The sequence below is a fragment of the Strongylocentrotus purpuratus genome, unplaced genomic scaffold (assembly GCF_000002235.5).
Source record: "Strongylocentrotus purpuratus isolate Spur 01 unplaced genomic scaffold, Spur_5.0 spur5_scaffold_14, whole genome shotgun sequence".
Lineage (NCBI taxonomy): Eukaryota > Metazoa > Echinodermata > Echinoidea > Camarodonta > Strongylocentrotidae > Strongylocentrotus > Strongylocentrotus purpuratus.
Genome location: NW_022145599.1, coordinates 942,645 through 957,863, shown reverse-complemented (window position 1 = coordinate 957,863; position 15,219 = coordinate 942,645). Strand labels below are relative to the sequence as shown.

Here is a 15,219-nt window from a genome sequence, read left to right as displayed (position 1 = left end):
ATTATACCAGTACAGTAATCATTACATACCAGCAGAGTAATTAATTTGTTTATTGAACTAGAAGTCAAATGTTGCATCAATTTGGCCCTATTGAAAAGAGAAGAATGAGAGAAACAGGTCAATGACAATTTGAGGAAAATTTGATAAAGGATAATAAAATTATGAACCTTTAAAAAATTGTGATCAATTAACCATAAATTTGGGAACTCTGTGTTTTTTCTTGCTAGCAGCTTCCAATCATTTGTTCTTTCATCAAAAACTAAGAAGGGAGATACTTAGTTTTCTTTAATTTTCTGGGTCACAAACCAGGTATTATACATTTTATTCTTCCAATTGGTTTGGCAGCAGTTATTATTTGCAGTCTTGGAGATTCAGTCTACAGAAGTGCATTTATAATTTTGTCAATACCATAATACAGGATAATTGCTCAGTATTTTTTTTACAGCTAGTAACAACAAGAAATATACCTCTGGCTTGAATACGTGCAACAGCATCAGTGATGTAGTTGTACCTGTAGACAAAGTTGCATGCTGGGATATCAATGCCTTGTTGAATGACCGAGGTTGCTATGAGCAGCTTGTGTACACCATTACGAAAGTTGTCCAGGACATCTGTCTGATGACGTAAGTTCATGCCTTAAAAAAAAAGATATGACATTACATCTTATACTGGTGTGAAAATAAACTTTCCAAATATTTCCATCTAAGGTTCAAACTCTGCAGTATATGGATCAATCATTCAAGCACATAATAATTGTGAGTAATTGTCTTCCTTTAATAGCAGAAACTTAATTTCATACTCAGATCTGCAGTCAAATCCCTTTTCAAGCAGAATGAACATTTAATTGAAAATTTGTTTGCAAGTTTTGGCTAAAGAAAGAAAATATTGACAGTCGATTCGTAGGATAGGCCCTGTGAATACAGTTCTTGAGCTAATGATGATGAAATATATATGAAACCACTACAATAAAGAGCAAGTTCAATAAATCTTCTTTGGGTAAAAGTATATCTTTAGAGCACCTAGAGACATTGTATTATAAGCATTATCATTTATTATTCTTCCTCCACTGGCGTTTAAGATAAACAGCACCGAATGGCCAGGTGTGAAGGTTTTTTTTATAGAACAAGAATGAAAGCTGTCTACATTACTTTCAGCATGGGCTTAGTCATTGAAACCAGAAGCACATATTTGATGGATTTGAAGAATGAAGTGGAGGCAAGGGTAGTAACGTAATGAGATGCAGACTGGGTAAGACAAGGGTTGAGAGAAGGGTGGGGTCTGTAAAGGCCTCTAGGCTGACATTGTCAAGGGCACCTGGTATTTCTACATCTTTTTTTTTATTGGGTAGCAGTCATTACAAAGATGGACCGTAATTTATGCAGGAAACAGCATGCAGGAGACATTAGAGATCGCAGGATAGTAGCTGTGACTCACTGTAAATGGCACACACAACCTTTGATGAGGCAGGTAAGTATATACACACCTGGGTTTCTACAGCCAACTAACACCTCTGGATGAAGATCTTTGAGGGAATCTGTCTCCATGACCCATTTCTGGAGAGCCCATGTAGATGCGATGGTCTGAGTGAAGAGGATAGCCCGGAATGGACCATTATTCTCCTGGGTCCGACATGTCACTATGTCTCTTTCTATCAGGTTCTGTAGCTCATCAAGTGCTGGGTTATTTGGTGATTTAGGACTCATTGAAATTTTCTCCAGTTCTTGTTGCTTTTCTGTTTTGAGTAGAGAATATAGCAGAGTGAAGTTTTTATATTATAGTAGCCCGGTGATATGGAGTAGCTAGGTCAGCATTTTTCAACCTTTTTGAAATCATGGCACCCTCTAAAAAAAAACGGTTTTGTGTCACAAATCCTTACAGAAAATTGATTTTGCATCGTATGGCACTTGTTAAGTGCCATATATGAGCATAGGCTGGTATGGGCACATTTGTTTCTAAATTTTGTAATGAAGAACAGAAAATAAACTTATACCTCGATCTCCACTGCAATCTAAAATTTGCAGTAGCTTTCTTCTTTTACTTTCATAAAATTTTCTCACTCCCTTTATGTCAAAATAATTATCGGAAAGATATTGGCTTGAATGAATTTACTGGTACGCGGTAGGTGTATAACTCAACACATTGAATTTATGAAATCAATTAATGAAAAGATAACACTTCATCTACTATCAAATTCAAGAACTCATGGATTGTTGAATGATAGCTCTCAGACATTCTATTAGAACAAAATGTAAGCTTACCTTGGAATGTTCGAATGAGTATTTTCTCTGTGTTCGTGGTGACAGCTTTACTGCTCTTTTCTTTGATGAACTCTTGGAGACATTGTAAAGCATCCTTGGTCCGAGCTGTTTCATGGATGGCTAGAGCACTGCTGTATTTCTAAAAAAGGTTTAAGAATGGCCTTCAATTTTTTTCTCAGAAAATAATAATAGTAATATTAAAGGTACTATGTCCCTTTTGCAGCCAACCTCAAATTCTGTAGAACTTTGCAGGAATTATGAATATGTCATGTGTCATATGTCATGTGTCATACGTCATGTAATAAATTTCACAGATAGGACATACTATGTCCTATCTGTGAAATTTAAACGTGAACAGTGTCCTCATATTCAAATTATGCAAGGAAACCCGTTTACTTGCTATACTTCACTGTCAGACACTATTGAGTGACTGACTGGCCTTTTTTCTTCTTTGGTACATGAAAAGAGTTGTAAAGGGTACATGAGCATTTGTCTACAGTACATCAATAACCCACTTCTTGTGATGGCCAAGATTAATCTGATTGAATCTTTGCGCAGCATAAAACGTATGACCATTCGGTACAATTATCTGAAAATCAAAACTATTACTTTTGGGCTCTATAGCCCTAAAGTCGATTTGACAACTTATAGTCACTATTTTCCCACTTGAAGACATTTTCAAGCCCCACCTTTTTAGGGAAGTTCTAAATTAGTATTATCTTTGAACTGCAGTGGGAATTTAACTTTTTCATTTTTTTTTTGGCCTGCAAATGGGACATAGTACCTTTAACATTTATGTAGCGCTAAATACAGATGTTTCTAAGAGCTGTACTATGATAACCCCAGCATCAGCCAAACTAATAATTACATAATAGAGTCATTCACAATCCAACATATGCGACAGCTATAGATGCACTACAAGATAAAAATTAATGACATCATAACATGATATTGATGGGTAAAACATGGTAAGAACACTCCCTTAGTTTGTCTAGTGTCTTTGAGAAGCATACCAGGAGCCATGCAAAGTAATATTTGTAGAAACTTGGAAATTTGAATGAAGTGACTACCTTGAGATACTGTGCACAAGTCATTAAACCGAGCTGTAAATCGCTAGATTGAGAATTCTCTGCTATCTCCTTCTTCAGCTTGCACAGAACATGGCTGAAGTTCTCTCTGGAATGGTTACTGGTTCGTAGACTGGAAAGCTTCTCAACCGTAGTGTTGAGAACAGAGCTTCCTATAATAAAATGAATCAAACAAATATAATATTGGCCTCTCCACCATTGTCTACTTGGAAATGTCATAAATATGCAGGATCATCTTCATGTATCAGTGAATATTGTGCATCCACTAAAAGAAATCAGACACTTTACAGACTATGCATCAATAGCAAGTGAATTTGAAAAGTATCTTCTTGGACCTACCTGTGCTTGAGTTGATATACTTGAAGACCTGATACATGAGATCCTGTATTTCTTCTGCAAATGAATCCTCGGTTCTGCTTGTCACTACATGCAATCCTGATAATGAAATGGGTCTTTAGATTATGATCGTGAAGAAAAAATAACCTAAGATTATATATATACTAATTATGTATATCGTATAAGTACCATAGACTCCTTAATAAATAAGATATATATGAAGCTTCACTGCCACGTTGACAATTTAAACCGGTATTATTTCCAAAGCTCAAGTTCGCTTTAAATCTTCATTTAAAATATACGAAATTGAACATGGAGAAATGTTATGATATATTGTGCATATCTCATGTATCTTTTATGTGTATCCATGTATCATACAGTCAGCTAATGAGAAGAGCCTTCTACTGAAACTTGATTTCTTTTGGTGTTCAGTAGGCATCAGTTGGGGATTTCTTTTCTTCTGTTATTGTAATTTGTGTGTGTTCTTTGTTATCGTTATGTTCCTGGAAATGAAAGAAGGTGAAAAAAACATTAAAATAAATTATTCTATGAGAGATTTTCATTTAACAAAACAAAGACGGAGAAGATCATTCTTACCTTCTTCAGGCTTGTTGACAACCTTTTCCAAGCTCTCTTTATGTTTCTTAACGGTAGATAGCTTCACTACGTCCATGTTAGCACACATCTTGAGCATGTATTGAAAGGCATTCTTGTCAGAACGCGCGTTACCTACTCCTAGAGAAGCTGTCATGCCAAGAATCTATACAGAATAATAAAATCAATACAATAATAATAAGCATGATCTTAGCTTAAGAAATACATACAATTTAATCAAAACAATACCACCATATTTCCTGATATTGCAGCAATTATGTGATTCTTCATTTAAACTCTAAATTAAATTTGTCTCTGACTTATCTGCTGCAGGATTAACTTACCTGAGGAAGTGGTTTCTTATTCTTCAGTTTTTGCTCCATGTACTTTGCCATTATAGCATTGTATTGACTCTCTTTCTGAAATGACAAACAAATGATGACCATCATGCAATATAGAATGAAACATGAATATTATTGAGAATCATACTCAATTATTGCATTCTGTATAAGAAAGTTCATCAATAACAAACATTTATTACGTAAGTTTTATATACAAACATTATTTGAAAATGGGGGAGGAAGGGGTGAAATTAAAGCCGGTGTAATAATAATGTGCCTCGGAATAGAATTATCTAGATAGACGACGCTATAGAAATGTCTATTATTATTATTAATAATATTCCTTTAGTATTTTGGAAAACAGCACTTATGATAACATTTACCAAGAAATTTTTTACTTGAGTTTATCTTTTTTTTCCCTCCAAGTAGCAAATGAAATGCTTATATATGGGAAAGGTCAGCCCTATTCTGCTTTCTCTTAGAATCCCTTTGAAATGAATATTGTGTTTACATAGCATAGACTTTATTCCAGTACATGCCAAAAGGAATAATATAGACACAAGTTATGATCTATTAATTAAATATACCATGCACTGTGATTCATATTACTTCTATGGCATTAACCTTCTGGGAATCTGGACCACTCCAAGTATTTTGTGAGAGTTTCTACCACGTGGCAATTTTCTGATTTTATGCTCGTATAGTCACCTTTGTCTCATGGCACTCATCAAAGACGATGATTCCAATTTGGTTGAATGACACCTGTCCCTTGGTCAAGGCATCTACAAGTATCTGTGCTGTTAGTACCACTACATCGTTCTTCCTCAAGACTTGATCCATAGGTAGGCGTTTTATTTGAGGCTGGCCATGATCACCACATATATAGGCCACATCTTTGATGTATTTCTTGAACACTGTACTCTGCTGGTGCACAAGAGGTACCTGTTGCAAAATGATGCATTTTAAATCATTAGTATGCCAGTAATTATATATGTATCCGTTTCTGTACAATTAACAATGGCTTAATCATATGCTGAACTTAATACTATCCCATCTGTATACATAATATTGTCGGATCTCGATCGATCAAGGAATTTTCGGATATGTCCAAATTATAAATTCATATTACAATTATTAATATTTACCCCCCCCCCCCCTCCTGAGAGAACCTGGAGGGGGTGGTAGTATACAAAAGATTATATTCCCAGGAAAATAAACGTGGAAAACAAATTAATTATGCTTCTCCTCCCCCTCCCCCACTTTCTTGGTGTACCCAAAACTGTGTCTTTATGTTAAGCTTAATAGACAGAGAGGCAAAAAAAAGGGGGGAAAGAAAAATAGAAAATACCTTTTTTTCTCACTTTTTTCATATACAAGAGTAATGTCTCTGTCAGTAAGTAGGGAGGAGGAGAAAGGACAGCTAATTGATCTGATTACCTGGTTTACAACAAAGATGACCCTTTTCCCTGGTGATTTCCTGAGGACCTCCTGAGCTACTGCAACAGCTACATACGTCTTCCCTGAACCAGTAGGGGCTACTACACATGTATTATGGCCCTGAAGAGCAGGCTCTGCCAGTTCTACTTGGTAGTCTACAAGTCTCAAGGTTTCCAGATGACCAATAGATACACGGATATCTGGAAATGCCCCAAAATATTCATCACAGAATTAACTGATTATGTACATGTATGTCTTTTAGGTAAAGCATCTCTCTTTCTTTCTGAACCTACAACTTGCAAAACCAAAGATGTCACATGCATTGACTAATATTTCTCTTCATACTTTTGTGAAATAAACAAAAATGTCCATTCACTGGTATTAATGATAAATGAATAAATTCTGTGAACAAGAATAAATCTATGTATAACTATTTTATTTCAAAGCATGTGATGTTTCATGAGCACTCGTAAAAGAATATCTTTTACCGAGGTTTAATTGTTTCTAATGTCCTTTGACAAGACGTTGATCTACATTTGCCACTCTCCACCCAGGGGTTAAATGATTTCTATCCATGATTGGACATGTTTTGGTTCCTCTGTACAAGAATCAAGCTTTCTGTTGGAGACTTTATGATCTTAAAATGACATGAAGACCTATACCACTTACCTGAGAGTCTATCAGCACCGGGTGCTCCTATCATTGGTTGCATGCCAGCTCCTGTTTTATTAACCCATTCTGCAACACCTCCATCTACACTAGGGTCTTACAGATAAGATTGGAGAGTGATCTTTAATGATGACATTGACTGTAAAGTCCTGTTAGAAATTCATAAAACTTACAGTATAGTACCTATGTATACACACAAAATTTATAAGCGCAGGCGATCCCTAAATATAAATGTAAATCACACCATCATAGCTTCTGAAATTTGATCGATTATAATGATTTGGAACTATAAGACGATGATGTAAAAAAAAACTGAAGATGATGATCATGATGATGACAATACAACAAATATAATAATATTAATGATAATAACAATGATAATCTAAGACCAATAATAATAATTTTTCTAAATACAAACAATAATAATAATAATGATAATATGCCATTCTTTTGTACCAAGTATTATGATACGAACCAACAGAAAGTAGGATGATAAAAAATAAAATTATCAAAGTTTCATAATCGTATCGTCTATCTAAGAAATGATATTAATAGTTATAATAACATAATTTCCAAAGCATTTTGGAAGTGAATAGTAGCTCACAATGTCAAATGCACTATACAAGTAAGCAAATAATTACCGTTGGTGAAGGTGTTGGGACAAACTATCACTCCCGAGGCAATCTGGATGTAGCTATCTTAGCTAGATAGCGTATACATTCAGATCGCAGAGGAAGTGATAGTTTCCCATCGCCTGCAACCAAAAGGTGATTATTTGATTTATATTTAACATCGGAAACATTTCAATTCTTCCGTCATTTTAGAGCAACAAGTCATCAATTAACAGCTAGCAAACGATGTACGATACGTACAGTGCATGCAGTACTTACGTACGTATACGCAACGTACTTTCACTAAAGATAGATGTATTATCTACACAGTGTAACGAACTTTCCTTCTCCCAGCAATGATGGGTGAACTATCTTTCATTACGTGATTTACTTTTGACCAATCGTAGAGCGAGATTCTTAGTATGTGGAATATAAATAGAACATTATTTCCCTTAAAGTGTTAACATTTAACAAAAAAAGTATATCTCTGTTTTCTAACCTGGTGTACGATCGACCTTCAGTTGATCAAGATAATCTGTTAAACCAGTACTCCTTGGCTCACTGGGCTCTGGATTCAAATAGAATGAAACATGTTGAATAATATCATAGTAAATTGGAAGTTCAACAGAGCACTGAGTGATGATTAGTCCAATGTAAGCATCTTTCATACATCTGTCAGGAAACTAGAATGACATTTGAACAGTTGAAGTGATTCCTTCTTTTTTAATATTTACATTACTTACTTTATATGTTCCAAAAGCCATGAGAAGGCAAGTATTCGTAACAACCATAACAGCATAATTCGTCGCTGTTTTCACGAAGTGACTGTAGTGAAAAAAAATGCATTCACTTTGCGTTACGATTTTCCTCACTACCGTCACTTCGTGAAAACAAGAACGAATTGTGTTTAATAGAATGAAGAATGCTGGCAATATCTAAATGATTGTCAATAAGTTTAAATTATGATGGATTTTGGTCTAGTTTTCAGTAAAAAGCACCAGAGATTCTATTTCTCGACCGAATTCAATATTTCATTACATATGGATAACTAATGATATTTCATGCTAGTTCTGAAGGAACAATCACAATTCACAAATTGTGGACATTTTCTCAGTAAGAAAACTCTTTAATATGTTAAATATTTTTGAAGAAAGCATATAGAATGTGATTTACTTTCTGATCCTGATCCTGATCCATCAAATTTGCTGTCTTTCTTGACGGGCATGTAGTAATCAGACTTCGACATGGCTGATGAACCCATACTAACTTTATCAGCTAGATCACTCTGGAGGTCCATGTTCTTTGTAATGATTGCTGAACTCTCTGATGGTGTACAGTCCTCGACTGCCCTTAGAATACTCTTCTTGTCAAAATCATCATCACCTGAACAAATTCAAGAAGGTAGAAAATGATACTCCTTTCAACAAATCAAGCCCAACTTAAACGATGGTCTACATGACTGAACAATGTGGTGGCATGGCCCTACAATACAAAGACTTGCAGAAGGAAATGAATTTTAAAACTTAAGATCACTTAATTTCTGAGAAAGGCTTTAGATCATCCAATTTGCTAATAAATTTTCCTTGAGATTTGCTGATATAAAATTAACTTCTTGGATCAACTATTGGTTGTAGTTGTATATACATTTCACATATCAAATTATGTATGTTCCTGTCTACAATGAAGAATCAAGTTTTTTGTTGGTGACTTTATGATCTTAAAGGTAAAGACCAGTAATGGTCATGCGATTGCATTGTGAAAGAAACGTTGTGGAATTGATCAGAAAAGGTTGATCATGTAGCATCTAGCATCTGCAAGGTTCTGGAATCATCAAAATGATAAGAAACTTGGCCCATTCTTCGTAAAGTTACAAGCACTATATACAGAAAGATGTATATGGGACTACCCTATATCTCTCACAGACCATGAGAGAAACAAATTTACCTACTATATGAATTAGTAGGCGGTTCCCCGGCAAATTTTTTATCATCATGTATTAGTCAAAACATATTCTTTCACATGATTGGTAATGAGAGCTTCCATTGCATTTTTTGAAATTGGGGCGTTTCCAATACTGGTCTTTACTTTTAAAATGACATCAAGGCCTATAACATTTACCTGAGAGTCTGTCAGCACCGGGTGCTCCTATCCTTGGTTGCATGCCAGTTCCTGTTTTATTGACGCATCCTGCAACACCTCCACCTACAATACGATCTTAGAGATAAGATTGGAGTGTTACCTCGATGATGACATTGACTGGTCGCGGATACAGGAATTTTTGAAAGGAAGGGGGGGGGGGGCAATATGAAAGACGGACAGAAGCGGTGCGTTTCGCGTGGACATGGGGGGTGGGGGGGGAATTTTCAAACAATACTTTTGTCAACATATTTATTATATTGGCTTTACATCTGTACCGTCGGAAAAACAGTCAATTTTCAAACTCAATTTTCGCAAAAAAATAGATGAGGGTGGTATGCCAAATTGTGACATGGTAATAAAGCTCTGTCGCCCGACCTGTTGTTTTACACAGAAAACGAGCTGAAAGTAACAGTAAAATAAAACACAATAATAAATCATAATAGAATCGTTATTTGTTTGCTTTACTAGAAAGAACATAGTCTTTGTCATATTATATTAGGTGATCTAGGCAAAATATTTGGTAAATATTTGGTATTTTTAGCAGAATGGAGATTTATGTAAAGAATTACGTGTTTTTCACGTCATTCTCCATAGAACATTTTTTTGCAAATAAAATGAGCACTATTCAGTGATCTAAACGTTTTGATATGTGTCCATTAAAGAGGTAATGCAACATTTTGGCAAGTTCTGGAAATTGGATTGATAGTAATTCTTTAAAATGTTGATATATTTTGATGCCCTTGTGGATGTATAATAAGCATTTAAAAATTTAGCCCATAAAACACGCATTCCAGAAATTGAATAATAACAAATGTACCGGTGCTCCCGGTAAATTGCAAATATTTCAAATAGCGCATAAGGCCATTCCGTGGTAGCTGTGACCATAGAAATTGCAGAATATGCAGTTCTGATATATAACTTCCAAACGGGAAAAACAAATCGGTCGATTGTAGTCAAGAAACATTGTTTTAAAGATAAAATAATAGCAGTCTTGAGAGGGCGCTATACAACATAAAGATTTTATTATTTACAATTTCATCACTTAAGACTCGATTTAAACCGCGACAACGATCATTGAATATTGTGAAATCGCATAGGCCTATGCTTTTAATATGTTCATTTGAACCAAATTCATGATCTCCTACCAAAACTTTGGAATACTTTTAAACCTCTTTAAATTTATAGTGTAGGTAAGAATGGGCAATGTTATTAACATTCATAATTACATGAACATTGATGTATTGAAACACATTGAAACAGAAATATTTTCAAATGCTTCAAGGCTTCTCAAAATCAGTTTCACAAAAATTTTGCAAACTGAATTAACGCCCTCTTTAATATTTCGTTCATTATCATGTACTACTTTCATCTCCCCCCCCCCCCCTTCCCCTCACCCATCGACCCTATCCTGTGATACTAACCTGCTGGTGTCGAGACTTCATTTGTATTTGATGTATCTTTCACATCCAGCCTTACTCTGAGTTTGACTCCAGCGGCTTCCTCCAGTTCTGGAGTAACGAGGAGTTTTGTCAAACCACGCAAGAGTGTACCGTCTGTACAGGCTCGAAGAAAGGCATAATGATCGGGTCCGAGTTTGACACGAACGAAGAAGTGCACCGAGCCGAACCCAACCTTTTGGAGAGAACCGTGACCTTGCTGCTTGAACAGGGATACTAATTCGAGGCACATGTCGTGGTTGTTTTCCCATTTTCCCGGGTTGTGACAATCTGAAAACACTTTCTGAAGGCGCTGCAGAATCCTAGGATCAGCTGTTGTCACTTGTTCATTTATAGGCTCTATGTTAGCATCAACTTCCATCTCTGAAACAGATAGGATTATTTAATTATGACATCGTATTTAACTATGAATATCATAGGAAACAAAGGATCTAGAACAGAAGCTTGTGACTACTCAACGAGCAATGGTAAGAAAGATGTTGCATTTATCTCTGCGAGACAAAATCAACCACAAAGTCATACGCCAGAAAACAAAGGTTAAAGACATCATGGAGAAAGTCAGAGAATCTAAGTGGAGATGGGCTGGGCATGTAGCAAGACTTCAGGACAATAGATGGACAACTCGTTTAACAGAATGGCAACCAAGGATGGGAAAGAAAAGAAGAGGAAGGCAGAAGAGAAGATGGAGAGATGACCTAACATCATACATGGGAACGGCCGCTTGGAAGAGGACAGCTAGAGACAGAAGAGAATGGAAATGTTATGAGGGCTTTTTCCAACGTCTGGATGAACTATAGCCTGACTGATTGATTGATTAATTGATCATAAGAAACAAAAGTTCTAGGCTTGCTTTTCTTGAAGCTTTATTAAGAACATGAATAAAACCTAAAATAAATATTAATACTCTAAAACGTTACTTATTTCTTTTAAGCTTAGGATCGTAATTAATTTCCAAGAGAAACAAATTTCTCAGACTGAGACATTCTTGGATACGTATCAAACAATAAATGGCGCCAAAACTTTACTTTTATAAACTCTAGTTTTTGTAAAGAGAAAGACATATTAGTTTGATATCTTCTTGTTATTATCATTATAAAATCAATTATATTAAAGTGACTCGGTAACATTGTTGAATGTAGATGAAAAAACTGCGAAATATTGTATGAAATGTTACTTATTGCGTCCCTTCTTGCAACCCTCTAACATGCACAAAAAAAAACTAGAAATGCAATCGTGTCAGAACGACGTGCGTGCAATGACGCCATGTTTTTACGTGTCAAACGAAAGAGCATCTTTCGGACTAGTTACGCAGACTATGAAGTAGCATTTAATGTCATGCTTGACCGATTTAAAAAATCCGGATTCTTGATGCTCTGCACTTGGCCACTTAGAATGTGCCTGTAAAATTTCAAGAAAAATAAAGATCGTTCTGGGGTTCAAAAGCGTGAACCTGATTTGCCCCATAGACAATGCGTGTAATGCATGGGCGGAAAACGTACAGGAACTGTATTATGACCAGACTTTAATTGTTTTTTTTTTCTCTCTCTTTATGTCTCTTTATCGGATGTATTTGGTATCAATGGAAAGAAAATGTCATGGTTGTTATTGTAAACAACTCTCTTTTGTTCTATGATAATCCTATCGAAACACGTGATGTAAAATAGATTTATAGGACAAAATGGCGTCTTAAATGGTCCCCTTGACCAATTTTAAAAATCCGGTCTCGAGGTGCCCTGCGTATTGCTACTCGGAATGTCAATGTAAAATTTCAAGGGGAAAAAAAGACGTTTAGGGGGCGAAAAGCAGTCTGAAAAAATGACGTCATAGCCGATACGTGTTATAATTGGGCGGAAACTCGGCAGAATTCGTATAGTGACCCTTGTTCAAATGCGATTTACTCAAAATTTTCTATGTGAACATATACCATACTTGGTATCATTCGAAAGGGCACTTTATTGCGATCAGTTTGACATCATTGTTATCTGCGCGCAATGTACTGCACGCATTAAAGGTGCTATTACGTAATGCATAGCAAATTCATCATTTTTGGCGATAACTTTGTGCTAACGTTATTAAAATTTACTAAACTTGGCAGACAGTTGTCACGTATATGAATACATGTGTCTGCCAAGTTTCATCGACGTACGTATAAAGATCGCCATTTTAGCGCAAGTTGAAGTTATTTCGGAATTTTCTTGAAAACTGCATATTTTTGGAGAGCATTTTTCGCAAAGTCGGTCAGTGTTAGGGTATATCATTTTGTATATGGCTGGGAAGGGCATATGTTTAAGTATCTAAATCCAAAAAAGGGTACGGGTCTGCCAAGCCATAATAGAGATACGGCCACAGAAAGAAAGCCAATTCCCAGAACTTTAGAGGGCGCTATTTATGTTTTTTAAAGCTATTGGAGCGTGAAATTCGGCATGGCTATGTGCAATTATGACATAAAGATACTATGAGGTTTAAATACAAAACGGAATTTATATGAGAAAGTTATGGTAGTTTTTAGATTTTTAGGGGTCCATTTTTCAAGAATTTGAGAGATTTTTGACGGAGTCGGTTTCAGATTTGAATTTTGAGTATGAAGATGGCATTTTGAAGGGCAGGTTATACGTCGCAGATGAAAGAACATTTCTTAGACTATCTAAAGGAATTTGTTAGAAGTTTGTAGGATCTAGGATAGTGGAGATAGGAAGGAAGATAGAAAGGCCTTAAAATGAACCGGAAATGGACAAAATGGCGCCTGGACGGTTATGCGTGAGTGATTTTGAAAATCGAAGAATGTAGTGACCTTGATGAGATGTTAGAGACTATGCCTATGAAATTTGAAAGGAAAAGAACATGAGGAAAGCACCTAACTAGGAATAACAAACACTACGTGCAAAACGAAGGCGATTTCCTGACGATAAGGATAAGGATAAGGATAAGGAAAACCAGGAGAATATTAATGGGGCAGAATGTGAACGAAAACAAGGCAATGACGAAGGTCGTCATTGCAATGAAACCACAAAGATATTTATGGTCTTCTTTAAAGGCGTGATATAATATATAGAGCTAATTCGTTGCTTTCTGACTATTTACATTCGCCTAAAATGTAATCAAATTGTAATAACATAGTTCGGAAAATTAAGAAATCGATCAGATCGGTTTTTCCCAATTGTTATCATTAATAATGGTCTGTTTATCACACTTTCAAATTATCTTTAATTGTACATTTAGCATTGAAGTCACTATCTCACAAGACTCCTATCCCACAAGACAAAGAGACAATTTCCATCTCCCCCCAATCCGGACAGTTTTTGCCCAAAAGACAATCATGTATATCGGTCCCTCTTTTTGGAATGGCTTGGATTCGGGGCACCATCGTTAAATTGCTTTAAACGCAAACTTCGAATTTGTCTATTGAATTATTACTTGTAATATAATTTGTTTTCCCTCCCCACTCTCCACTCCTTTTTTCTTCGATGCTAATCTTAATGGTTAATTAATGTTGCATGTTCCGGTTTTGTAATGTGTATATAAACAAATTACTTTGTGCTATGTTTACTAAATTGCTCGGGTGACTACGCATTTTGACTACGCATTTTATCCGGTTGACTTTGGTTATTGGTGCTAATGTATTATTTTGTATACACATGTCCTTATTTCATTGTATTTTAAATTCTCTCCTCTAAATTACGTCTTTCTCTACTGCTACTGTTTTCATCTACATTACTTATATTTTCCAGGAACCTATATTATACAAGCACTGCTTTTTAATAGGTTCCTCACATTCTACTTAATCTATTGTATGAATTGAGAATCGTTGAGATGTGCTCATTTATTCTACAATTGTATTGTATATTTTTGTAATGTTACATGAACTATGTCTATATTTTCTGTACAATGTGGAACAATAAACTTGAAACTACCTAAGCACCATTTTCTCTCATCTGAACAATGTTATCAAGTCCCTTTAAGCTAATAAAAAACAGAAATTCACTATGAATCTAAATCTTCATCTGAAAGAACGATTGTAAACATGAATTCACCCTTGTAACTGGTAGATCCATCACAGTCCTCTTGATCCTGGATGCTTTCCGATACATGATGATGAATGTCTCCCACGTGGACTGTGTCTGCATTCCCAACATGGAGTGTGTCAACGTGTCTTACAGTTAAGGTCTTTGATTCCTTGTTATACACAAATTTCGGTGATTCTTCTGCTATTAATGAAATTTAAAGTGGTACAAAAAACAGTGTGACAATATTTTTCAAAAACTCCTTTGTATTATAAAAATCTGCTTTTC

At 35.5% G+C, this 15,219-nt stretch overlaps 1 protein-coding gene across 1 annotated transcript in view; it reads right to left on the bottom strand.

Moving 5' to 3' along the window:
• LOC583008 (probable ATP-dependent RNA helicase DDX58) overlaps nucleotides 1-11,291 on the bottom strand; it is a 38,802-nt gene extending 27,511 nt beyond the window's left edge. The window contains exons 1-8 of the mRNA XM_030984910.1: nucleotides 10,895-11,291; nucleotides 9,453-9,536; nucleotides 8,508-8,717; nucleotides 7,834-7,902; nucleotides 6,724-6,807; nucleotides 6,055-6,254; nucleotides 5,326-5,559; nucleotides 4,621-4,695 (exon numbers count right to left, since the gene is read on the bottom strand). Of these exons, the coding sequence (XP_030840770.1) occupies nucleotides 4,621-4,695; nucleotides 5,326-5,559; nucleotides 6,055-6,254; nucleotides 6,724-6,807; nucleotides 7,834-7,902; nucleotides 8,508-8,717; nucleotides 9,453-9,536; nucleotides 10,895-11,291 (1,353 nt within the window). The remainder of the gene's footprint in view (nucleotides 1-4,620; nucleotides 4,696-5,325; nucleotides 5,560-6,054; nucleotides 6,255-6,723; nucleotides 6,808-7,833; nucleotides 7,903-8,507; nucleotides 8,718-9,452; nucleotides 9,537-10,894) is intronic.
• Between the last annotated feature and the right edge of the window lie 3,928 nt (nucleotides 11,292-15,219).